The sequence below is a fragment of the Otolemur garnettii genome, unplaced genomic scaffold (genome assembly GCF_000181295.1).
Source record: "Otolemur garnettii isolate 467f Iridium unplaced genomic scaffold, OtoGar3 scaffold00001, whole genome shotgun sequence".
Lineage (NCBI taxonomy): Eukaryota > Metazoa > Chordata > Mammalia > Primates > Galagidae > Otolemur > Otolemur garnettii.
This window is the reverse complement of record NW_003852396.1, coordinates 59,977,978-59,990,447: the sequence shown is the minus strand read 5'-3', so window position 1 is coordinate 59,990,447 and position 12,470 is coordinate 59,977,978. Positions and strand designations below refer to the sequence as shown.

Below are 12,470 nucleotides of genomic sequence, written 5' to 3'. Positions count from 1 at the left end.
GGCTGGGGATTCGAACCCGCCACCTTAGGTGTACATGGCTGGCGCCTTAGCCGGTTGAGCTATAGGCGCCGAGCCTAGGATTTTTATCATTTCATGTCTTAGATTTAAATCTTTTATCCATCTTGAGTCAACTTTTGTGAGTGGTAAAAGGTGCAGGTCCAGTTTCAATTCTTCCCCCCAGATATTAATTTCTTTACCTTCTTATGTACCTTATCATTTTCAGTGTTGTTTGAGTATTTTGTCTTATATTTCATAGAAATTGATGCTTTACTGTGTTTACTTCTAGGACAAATCTGTTGCCTTTAAGATTTTTGAACTAGGGCTAAAGAAGTATGGAGACATTCCAGAATATGTCCTAGCCTATATTGACTATCTTTCTCACCTCAACGGTAAGTTGATCCTAGAATCTATAATGGTTACTTCATGTTAAACCATTTGAAATTACATTGCTGGATTTTTTTTCTTCTCAAATGAGTTATAATTTTGACTTTGTACCAAATGGGCACTTGATAGGCACTCAAGAAATATCTGTGGCCTGTCAACCATGAATTTATGTTATTGAGTAATGTTGGTACTTTTTGACTCTGCAGAATGGTCTTTAATCTTTAAAGTGCTATTAGTAGTAGGATAAAGTTGCAGTCAGAATTAGGATACACAGGGCAGTGCCTGTGGCTCAGTGGGTAGGGCACTAGACCCATATACCGAGGGTGGCGGGTTCGAACCCAACCCTGGCCAAACTGCAACAAAAAAATAGCTGGGCGTTGTGTTAGGTACCTGTAGTCCCAGCTACTCGGGAGGCTGAGGCAAGAGAATCACCTAAGCCCGGGAGTTGGAGGTTGCTGTGAGCTGTTATGCCATGGCACTCTACCGAGGGTGATAAAGGGAGACTCTGTCTCTTTAAAACAAAAAAACAACAGTTAGGATACACAGAGTTGTATATATTCATTTGTAATAGGCAAACTGTCTCCAGTTTTCTGGAGGCAAAACAGATTAAAAAAATCCTCCAGCCACCATATCTCAAAGATGCCCGAGTAATAAAGTAAAACACCTTGAAGCTAGTGGGAAAGAGATTTAAAAAAGAAATACTATTTTTTTAGCTTCTTTACTTTCATTTCCATATTCTATTGTATTAATGGCCATCTTTTATTGAGTTTGTACCAGGTACTAGGTACTATGCTAGTTAACTCATTTAGTCTAGTTACCTATCATGTAGGATATGCAGTTTCTTGACAAAAAATGATCTGTTATAAAAGTTGGTTTAAGAAATACATAATGATGTGCCATGTAAACAAATATAGAAATAAGTATTAGTAATTTTAATATTTCAGAAAAATATAGCATTTTATATCCCTAAATAGTATAAAAGAATAAAACTTAAATATGATTTTGTATTTCAGCTTAGTGATTCTACACTCTGGAAAAAGACTTAACTCCAAAAAGTGAGATAGTGGGGCATTTAGTTGATAAAGAAGTTTTCTTATATAAAATCAATGTTCCTTACCAAATTATTTTATTTTTTTAGGATAGTTACTAGTATGTATTTTTTTTTATTTTAAAAATATCTGTGACATCTGATATTGTTTTCCAAAAATCAGTGTCTGAGATAGTTCATTCATCTGTCCTTCCATCCATCTGTCAAGCATTTATTCATTACCCTTTGGTTACCAGAGTCTGGAAATACAATAGGACTCCATTCACTTTACTGTAACATTCTTATGGGAAAATTCAGTGTGTAAATATAATTGCTCCACGATTTGATGCTTCATTGTAGCATACTTCTGAGATTAGATATGTAATCTGAAATTTCAGTTTTCTCATCTGCAGATTGATCATAATTTTCATAGGATTATTGAGAGGATAAATGAGTTTTTGCATGTGTTTTACTTATTTATACAATGTGATAAACATTCCATAAATGTTAACTATGATGGTAGTGGTGGTGATCATGTAAAAATGTGCTAAAGACTATAATAGAACCCTGAATGAAATATTTTGGAAGCACAGAGAAGAGAATATAAGTTATAGAGCTGTGCTGTGCAATTATGGTAACCACTAAACTGTTAGGTATTGAGCACTTGAAATGTATCTAGGCTGAAATGAAATGTGGTATCAGTATAAAATGCATATCAGATTTCAAAGACATAGTACAAAAAACATAAAATATCCTCATTTTTCAAATTTAGTATATGTTGAATTAAGAATTTGGATACATTGGGCTAAATAAAATATTTCACTTATTTTTCCTTTTTTTAAATATGGCTAGCAGAAATTTTACATGCCATATGTGGCTTGCATTCTATCTCTGTTGGACAGTGCTGTTCTAAATGGTATCACAGAGAAGGGCACATGCGTTGGATCTTGAAAGATGGGCAGTAGTTAGCTAAGTAAAGCAAGAGGAGAGGCTCAGCACCTGTGGCTCCAGCCACTAGGGCGCCAGCCACATATACCTGAGCTGGCAGGTTCGAATCCAGCCTGGACCTGCCAAACAGCAATGACGGCTGCAACCAAAAAATGGCCAGGTGTTGTGGCAGGCACCTGTAGTCCCAGCTACTTGGGAAACTGAGGCAAGAGAATCGCTTGAGCCCAGGAGTTGGAGGTTGCTGTGAGCTGTGATGCTACAGCACTTTACCCAGGGTGATGGCTTGAGGCTCTGTCTCAAAAAAAAAAAAAAAAAAAAAAAGAGGAGAAGGCATTATCCCAGGCAGAGATCATAGAATGTAACAAGTTGTAGGAAAGTTATGTGGAATAGCAGAAGATGTGTCTGAAGCAAAGCTTAGGACAAAGGAAAAAGAAAATGCAAAATTTAACATTTTTAGAAGTACAGTATGTTAAATTGAAGATGGAAGTCACCAAAATGATACCATCTTCTTTGATCCAATACATTTAATCTCATATTTTTATTTTGCATATGGACATGTAGTAAAGCAATGAAACCCTGAGGCAAGGAAAATCAACAAGTCTGGATTTTATTTAACAGCTTTATTGAGGTATAATTTATGTACCATAAATACATCAAATATACAATTCAATGGTTGGATTGAATTGTAGATTTATTATTGGATTTTTACATTTTATTTCTTTATTTTTGTTTTGTTTTTATAAACAGGGCCTTGCTCTGTTAAACCCAGGCTAGGATGCAGTGGCCCCATTCGTTGTAACCTTGAACTCCTGGGCTTAAGTGATCCTCACACTTCAACTTCCCAAGCAGCTAACACCACAGTCGTGTACCACCATGTCCAGCTAATTTTTAAAAAAAATTTTTGTAGAGATGGGGTTTTTGCTATGTTGCCCAGGCTGGTCTTGAACTCTTGGCCTCAAGCAGTCTTCTTGCCTCTGCCTCCCAAAAGTGCTGGGATTACAGGCATGAGCTCTGCACCTGGCCAAGATCCTTAAATTTAAATGATCCTTAAAACTTAACAAGAAGTGTCATTTTCTTTCTCTCACTTACAGAGGCCCTCCTAAAACTCTTAAAATGTAATCTACCTCTGGCAACCTTTCTTAATTCACTTATGTTTGCATAGGAACCTACCAACCTAGTTATTACTCTTATCTGTATAAGAAGTTAAAATAGCTAGATACAGCATAGCCTAGGTACCTCAAAATAATAATCTCAGTTATGTTAAGTTTGAGTTTGCCATGTTTCACATTCAGTGTGTTTAAAAAACCTTGGTGACCTGACTGTTATGTCAACAGATATGTAATTTTCATTATTTTTAAAATGCAAATGGACAGCTGATTCAGACATCATACTATTATAAATTGTTTTGCATTACCACTGCTATACAGTACAGAAGGATGAACTAGAAGTGCAAAAACCTGGCTTCTAGTTACTCCTCTGCTTCTCAGTAACAGAGCCAGATTAAATTACTTAATCTTTTTGAGCCTTAGGTAGCCTCATCCACAAAAATCAGGTGTGATAAATTACCTTTTTGCATAGAATTTTTGTGAAGGTTAAGTGAGATAATGCATGTGAAAATACGTTGTTGAATTGTAAACGTGAACTTTTTAAAAATATATTTAAAATCTTTTTAAATATCCTAGAGGACAATAATACTCGAGTTTTGTTTGAACGAGTTTTAACATCTGGAAGCCTTCCCCCTGAGAAATCTGGGTAAGCCATTGTGAAAACTTGTTGTTCTGAAGGCTACTTTAATAGATCTATGGGGTAAATGTTTGCGTGGGTATGAGTTTCAGGAGAAATTTCCTCTTTCAAGGCTTATTTTACCTACCTGCATTTTCTCTTTATTTTTAAATTTTCTGAACAGTGATTAGAATTGTCTTGAGATGCCTTAGCAATTAATTATTAAATATTTTAATATATGTGGTATCATTTTAGTTTAATATACCCCTAGAAATTGATATGAACATGTTAAAATAGTTCTAAAATTTTTACCTCCCTACTTGAAAGCAGACTTACATTATTTTAAAGTTTGTTGTACATATCATGTCCCTCATTTATGGTGTTTGCTCTTGTCAGTTTTACCCAATAGAAGAACAACATGGGGCTCGGGGCCTGTGGCTCAAGTGGGCTAAGGCCCAGCCACATACACCTAAGGTGGTGGGTTCTAATCCAGCCCTGGCCCACCAAACAATGACGGCTGCAACCAAAAAAAAAATAGCCGAGTGTTGTGGCGGGTGCCTGTGGTCCCAGCTACTTGGGAGGCTGAGGCAGGAGACTCGCTTGAGCCCAGGAGTTGGAGGTTGCTGTGAGCTGTGATGCCATGGCACTCTACCCAGGGAGATAGCTTGAGGCTCAAAAAAAAAAGAACAACATGGTATAGTGGTACTATGGAAACAGTAAGGTTTTGGAGTCTTGGGTTCAATTTCCTGCTGTGCCAACTAGACACTGGGCAAATATAACCTTACGAGTTCTCACTTTCTTATTAAGTAAAAATAATGTCTACCAGTGTAGGATTTTTATGATAGTCTCCTACCTGATATATCACTGGTGCTCAATATACTACTTTAGGACAAAGGTGTTTAAGGAGTCTGAACATTAATTAGGGTTAAAACAGTAATGAGGCACCAGTTTGTCCCCAGTGACCCACATTAGGGGAAACTGTAGTAATTAGATTTTGGAGTATATTTTTGTTCATACATTAGATGAAGAATATATTCTACATTATAATTCATGCAACTGAACAAAATAATGAAACCACATTATTTAGGAGAGATTAGAAATCTCTTTAGGTTCCTATTCCAACTCTTACATCTTGAGCTTACCTTAAGGTAAGTATCTCTCTTGTTGACCATGAAGAACAGGAAGGTATACTAAATAAGTAAAAACTCGAAAAAAGGCTTAAATACTGAAGCATTTAGGGTAAAATGTTATATCTATAATTTACTTCAAAATTCTTAAGCAAAAAATAAGATAAAGCAAATATGGCTATTAACATGCTAGATCTTGGTGTATAGGTATTATAGTATTCTAATTTTCTGTAGTTCAGAAATTTTTATAATAAAAAAGAGCTTTTTAAAAGTTAGGGGGAAATGGGGAACTTAAGGCTTTGTTGTAAATGAACTATGTCCCAGATCCAGAATAATTAAGTATTGATTTTATTTTACAGAGAAATCTGGGCCCGATTTTTAGCTTTCGAGAGTAATATTGGTGATCTAGCTAGTATACTCAAAGTAGAGAAAAGACGGTTTACAGCATTCAAAGAAGAGTATGAAGGCAAAGAAACGGCTTTACTGGTAGATAGATACAAGTTTATGGATTTATATCCTTGCTCTGCGAGTGAACTAAAAGCGCTTGGCTATAAGGTATGTATTTAGGTTCTATATGTGTCAAGTGTCCTTACTTTTCCAGTGTTTTAGAAGAGATCATGGATAACCTTCACTATAAAGTAAATTCTGAAATATAAATTAATCTAGTTTTAGAACAGATTTGCCGAAAACCAGAAAAAAGTTCCTTGGATTTGTGAAACATTGTCAAAAGTAGCTGAACAAAACTAGAATTGATATGAAATTTTAAAAACATTTTCATTCTGTCCCCGAAATTGTCAGTGCCTTATAGAAAAGGGGAGGAAAAAAAAGAAAATCTAAGTATCATCTTAGGTATTACTTCATTTCTAATAGCCTTTATCAAATTTTAATGAGCTTGTTTTGATAGATCTTAAACCAGAGGTAGTTCCTAATGTATATATTGTGAGATACAATGAAGAAACATTACAGCATGTTAAATCCTTAAAGTTCCATAAGGGATCTGTATCCTTACAACAGCCCTCCTGCAGTGCCCCTTCAGGGGATTAGGTTACCTCCGAATAAAACTCTTCTGCGAGAATAAACATCTGATACCTGAATCGGTACACACTAGGGGGAGAGATTCATGTTTATACAGCCCCATAAATAGCCCTTGCTGAGAAAATCCAATGCTCTATCATTCCTTTTTTTTTTTTTTTTTGAGACAGAGTACTTTGTAGCTCTCAGTAGAGTGCTGTGGCATCATAACTCACAGCAACCTCAAGCTCTTGGGCTCAAGCGATTCTCCTGCCTCAGCCTCCCAGGTAGCTGGGACTACAGGAGCCTGCCACAATGCCCAGCTATTTTTAGAGATGGGGGGGTCTTGCTCTTACTCAGATTGGTCTCGAACCTGTGAGGTCAGGCAATCCACCTGCCTTGACCTCCTAGACTGCTAGGATCTATCATTTCTTAATCGTGTTTTGAGAACTGAGACAAAGAAAACAAAAGGGATGCTATATGCACAAAAGTCTTTGGTTGGTCCTTTAAGTCAACCAGCATTAGATGTTCCTGACCATCATTCTTTTCTCCATTGTCCTCTTTTGGCCTGGATCTGTGTCTGAACCAGATTAACAAATTTGAGAAAAACTACCCACAATTGAGCTTCAGACATTTTGGTTAGTGGAAGCCCCAGTTCTGTGCCTGTCCCACATTCCTATTCTGAACTCCAAAGGTTGAGCAGTTCCTGCTTCTAGTTTACTTCTTGATGAAAAGCCAAAGACATTTAAGTTCTCACCAACCTAGCAATAGGTTCCTAGAAACTGCGACTTGAAGGGAAAATGATATGTTTTTTCATTCAAAGAGAAAACAATTGGTTTACTTAAAATGACATTTCCCAACAACCTCTCAGCAATGTTAAGTGAGGACTTACTTTGTGGAATTGTTAGCTGTTATTACAAAAAGGCTATTTCAGCTTTTCCAAGATAAAATTAAGGAAGCTAATGAAAATAATATTACTATTTCTGAGTAGAACTACTTCTTGAATATGAATTTTCCATCTTTTATTTTTTTCTACTCTTAGTCTTTTGAGAAGAATTAATGTGCTTCTGTGGTATATATGCACATTCAAGTGAGAGAGACTATTCCCAATGTGCCTACTCATTTAGATGTGCTTATATAATACTAGATGTCACCAACTGCATTTGAACAAATTTTGAGAAAGTGAAATGCTTTTATATCTAGAATAGGGCCTCTGTTGGTAGGTGGTGTGTTGCTACCTTTCATGTCTCTTAGAGGGTTGTTCTCAGCCCTGCCAGGGCACTGCTAGCATACTGAAAAGAACCCTGTGGATGGGTTTGAGGTCAGAGAGGCCTGGGCTCCCAGTCCTCCTCTCTATATTCTTTTTAGCTATATGGCCAGGGAAATATCAGAACCTTTCTGAGTTTCAGTCCTTTCTATAAAATGGGTATGTGGATTAGGAGATGCACTGCTTAAAAAAAATGTTTTTGAGGTTGTTACTATTTGCCTCATCAGGGAAGGAATAAATAGCTGAATTTTGAATTGTTCTCCAAATTTCCCTACCATCTCCTTGGTTGGTGCCCAGTCTCATGAGTTTGTCTACAAAAGTCAATGTGACACTGAGTGTACTGATTCTTGATTGGCACCGTGGTAAGATTATAAAACATAGAGTCTTCAGAGCCAAATAGCTTTCCTTGTTGAGTAAGGAAAAAGCTTTAATGATGGTAAAGCTTTACCATCATTAAAGTTTTTTCTCTCCATTTTCTCTTCTGGTGGTTTTAACATAGTCATTCACACTGTATCTTCAAGATTATAGAAATGCACAATTATACCTGTAAGTCCCCTTTTCAGGTTTAGGATTTTTCTGTTCTGCATTTTCAGGATGTCTCCCGTGCTAAGCTAGCCGCTATAATTCCAGACCCAGTTGTAGCTCCTTCTATAGTGCCTGTTTTGAAAGATGAAGTGGATAGAAAACCAGAATACCCTAAACCAGACACTCAGCAGATGATTCCATTTCAGCCACGACATTTAGCACGTAAGCTAAGAATTTAGATCCAGTACTGAGACTTCAGTTTGTTTGTTGATTTAAATCCAAGAGGTGGGGGGTGGGTAACATTCTTTCCATTGCAGGTTAATTATTAGACTTAATGGTCACAAGGGCAAGTGACTTGGCTATAATCTTTGAACCAGATTAAGTAAGAATGTACTAAAAACAAAACCTCAATGATCTAGATTCCAGTAACCCATTTTGGCATAGTTTTCAGAAATGCTTCTATATGCAGATTACCCAAACTGCTGGAAACTCACTTCAGCAACATTATTTGGTATTTTTATACTTAACTTAATGTTTAGTAACCCCCTCTAATCCTTTCTGAACAAGGCCCTTTTGATTACATTTGTTGAATTGACTTTAAACAGGATTGTTAAACAAATGATTTATGTAGTTCAGAAATAGTCTTTGACAAAAACTGACTGTAGTTCACCCTTTGGGTTGTCTTATACAAGTCACTCATCTACTTTTCTGCCTCCCACTGGTCATGGGAGGTTGAGACTGATTTCATTATCTCACCCACTTGAGTTTGGTCCAGTGGGTAAAGCGTTATTTTAAATGTCCAGAACAAAGCAACATAGATGTACAAATTATTTTAGCTCTTATGTAGAAATTCTTAAATCCCGTTTGCTTTATGCTTTTCTCTCTCTCACAGCTCCAGGTTTACACCCTGTCCCTGGTGGAGTGTTCCCAGTGCCTCCTGCAGCTGTTGTTTTAATGAAACTTCTCCCTCCTCCTATCTGTTTCCAGGTTGGTTCACTATTTTCATGGTAGTTACTGCCTTTATGGGTTATAGCAATTACATGCTTTTTCTTTTGTATAATGGGAAATATAAAATATTGCTATTTCAACATGTCAGATTACTGGGGATTAAAATTTATTCATGTCAAAATAGGGTCCTTTTGTACAAGTGGATGAACTAATGGAAATTTTCCGAAGATGCAAGATACCAAATAGTAAGTAGTGAAAGTTCCATTTTCAGAGTGTAATTTCACATTGTTGTCTCCTAGGCAGGAGAGATTGTTATTCTTTGCCACTGAAATTTTCAAAACCAGACAGCCAACATGCAAAAGTAAAATGAAACCCAGGAGTGATCCATACCCTCCTTGGATCAAGAGAGAGGCTTGTTTATGTTCTAATTCTAGTAACATGTCATAAGAGCTGTCTTTTCTACTCATGTGAACATGCACTATCAGACTTGGCTTATGAGAATAATTTCATTAGTTTTAACAGCAGTTTTTGTCCTTTCCTTTAATTATTTAGTATCAGTAATTTATTACTATCCCGTGCTTTGCTGATAAAGTATCCAAAGCACAGCATACATTTCCTTTCATAGTAGCATACCTTAAATATCCTCCATCTGTCCGTTTGTGCTTCACTTCCATAGCTGTTGAGGAAGCTGTGAGGATCATTACTGGAGGGGCCCCTGAGCTAGCTGTGGAAGGCAATGGCCCGGTGGAAAGCAATGCAGTGCTCACCAAGGCTGTCAAAAGGCCCAATGAAGATTCAGATGATGATGAAGAAAAGGGAGCTGTTGTCCCCCCTGTTCATGACATTTACAGAGCACGGCAGCAGAAGCGAATTCGGTGAAGCAAGCTTAAAACCTGACTGTGAAAGAAAACTCTTATCCAGGATTCCCTTTTTTGCCTCTTAAGTCATATGTTTAAAAGAGACAATGCTTTGTTACAAGGTTCTTGGAAACAAAGTTGTCATTGGTGCCTCTATCATACAGTTCTTGAGAAACAAAACCTGTGTGAATTTTAGAATATGGAACAGACCCATGCTCTAAGCAAAATTAGGTTTTCAAAAATCTGAGAACAATACAAAATGGCAGAATCACACTTTGTTCCCTCTTCAAGGGTGTGTCGTATGTGCCGCTTGAAGATTGTGAGTTTTCAACAGTTTTATTTTAAAAACTGGATGGCTTATGATTGTAAAGCATTTTATCACATTTTCTGAAAAACAGTTGTTCTTGGTTTGCTTATGTAGAGTCCTGCCTTATTGTTTGTTTTTATTTATGGCAGAATGTATGGAATCTGTTTTGTAGTTTAAAATTTTAAAAGTCCTTTAAAAAATAAAAGGATCTCAAAAATATTGTGCCTCCTTCTGCTTCTTTGATTTAGATTTTAATTACCCGAGCTACTTTTTTAAAAGAGAGAAAGAAGGGATTGTTGCCCAGCTGCACTACAGTGGACTAAAGCAATGCTCCTGCCTCAGCCTCCTGAGTAGCCTAACTTTTTTTTCTTTTTTGTAGATAGAAATGGAGTCTTGCTGCTCAGGCTGGTCTTGAACTCCTGGCCTCAAGCCATCCTTCTGCATTGGCCTTCCAAAGTGCTGAGATTACAGGCATAAGCCACCACATTCATACTTACGAATAAGTTATTCAGCCAATAGTATAAAAGTAAATGTCAAAAATACAAGAAAGGCCATATTGAATTTAATTACCATATGTATATTTAACCACATGTTCTTAATTTCTTTTGGAACTAAATGAAAACTTTTCTTTACATATCAGATTAAGGTGGTCCCTGTGGCTCAAAGGAGAAGGGCGCCGGCCCCATATGGCAGAGGTGGCAGGTTCAAACCCAGCCCCGGGCCAAAAACTGCAAAAATAAATAAATAGTACAGATTTATTTGTACAGATAATGTACAGATTAGCTTACATTGTTTGTGTTACATAGAGTCCAAGTTGTAATTGTTCCCCTCACCCGGGTGTGCCATATACATTATGCCTGTTAGATGAGAGCACAACAATCCCCCTTGTTCCTCCCATCTCCCTTTCCTCTCCCTCGCTTGAGTTTAATTGTATTTTTCCCTTATGTGAGTACATGTTTGTTTATCTACTGGTTTCATATTAATATTGAGTACACTGGATTCTTACTTTTCCATTCTTGTGGTGCTGAAAACATTTTTAAGAGGCAAATTAAACATATCAGAAATCTTCAAATATGAATACATATTTTGTCTTTTGTCTCTCTTAAAAGCAACATGACTTTGGAAATTCCTTTAACCACCCACTGTCTTGTTCTCACATAGTTGCAGATTGAGTATACTTTATCTGAAATGCTTGGGACCAGTAATGTTTTGGCATATTTGCATTATACTTACCAGTCCAACATCCCTAACTCAGAAGTTCAAAATCTGAAAAGCCACACTGAGCATTTCCCTTGTGTATCACCATGTCAGTGCCCAAAATATTTCGGATTTTAGAGCATTTTCAGATTAAGGATACTCATCCTGAATATTTTGAAAGATGCTTAGTGCTCAAGAACATTTTTTTATGAGCTAAATATAGATAGCATTAAAGAAAATCATACATAACTGAATTATAATTAGAGTGAAAACTAAACTCGTCATAAAAATTAAGTCCAAGGCCAGGCACAATGTCTCACTCCTGTAATCCTAACACTCTGGGAGGCCAAGACAGGGGGATTGCCTGAGCTCACGGGTTGGAGACCAGCCTAAGCCAGAGTGAGACCCTGTCTCTAAAAGTAACTGGGCATTGTGGCAGGCGCCTGTAGTCCCAGATACTTGAGAGGCGGAGGCAAGAGAATCACTTGAGCCCAAAAGCTTGAGGTTGCTGTGAACTATGATGCCACAGCACTCTACCAAGGGTGACAAAATAACACTGTCTTTAAAAAAAATAAAAAGAGGTGGGTGGGGAGAAAATTAAGTCCAAAGAACTAAGTTTTATTCTTTGGCAACATTACCTCCTATTAACTCATTACTAGTCAAAAGTTAAATATCAGGAAGAAAACAAAATGAAACAAACAACAAAACAAGAAAAGGAAAAGTATTGTGGTTATAAAACTGTCTTACATATTAGAAACTATTTTATATTATTATTTGAGACAACCTCACTCTGATGCCCTGGGTAGAGTGCCATGGTCATAGCTCACAACCTCAAACTCCTGGGTTCAAGTAGTTCTCCTGCCTCAGCCTCCCGAATAGCTAGGACTATAGGCTACCACAACATTCGGCCAGTTTTCCTATTTTTAGTAGAGACTGGGCAGGGAGAGGGCCTCAATCTTGCTCAGGCTGGTCAACTGAGCTCAAGCAATCCACTCATCTCAGCCGCCCACGTGTGAGCCACCACCCTGGCCTTGGAAACAATTTAGAATGTGAATTCACATGTTATTAAATAATCTTACAATTAAAAACCAACTTCAAATTTCCCATAACACTTGTTTATAATGCAACAAAGGTAATCTTGAATCATTTT

At 37.1% G+C, this 12,470-nt stretch overlaps 1 protein-coding gene across 1 annotated transcript in view; it reads left to right on the top strand.

Moving 5' to 3' along the window:
- Window positions 1-10,343, top strand: part of CSTF3 (cleavage stimulation factor subunit 3) — an 85,735-nt gene extending 75,392 nt beyond the window's left edge. The window contains exons 15-21 of the mRNA XM_003781213.2: window positions 287-389; window positions 4,042-4,111; window positions 5,568-5,763; window positions 8,080-8,233; window positions 8,904-8,998; window positions 9,144-9,204; window positions 9,636-10,343. Of these exons, the coding sequence (XP_003781261.1) occupies window positions 287-389; window positions 4,042-4,111; window positions 5,568-5,763; window positions 8,080-8,233; window positions 8,904-8,998; window positions 9,144-9,204; window positions 9,636-9,838 (882 nt within the window). The 3' untranslated portion in view covers window positions 9,839-10,343. The remainder of the gene's footprint in view (window positions 1-286; window positions 390-4,041; window positions 4,112-5,567; window positions 5,764-8,079; window positions 8,234-8,903; window positions 8,999-9,143; window positions 9,205-9,635) is intronic.
- Window positions 10,344-12,470: the final 2,127 nt, after the last annotated feature.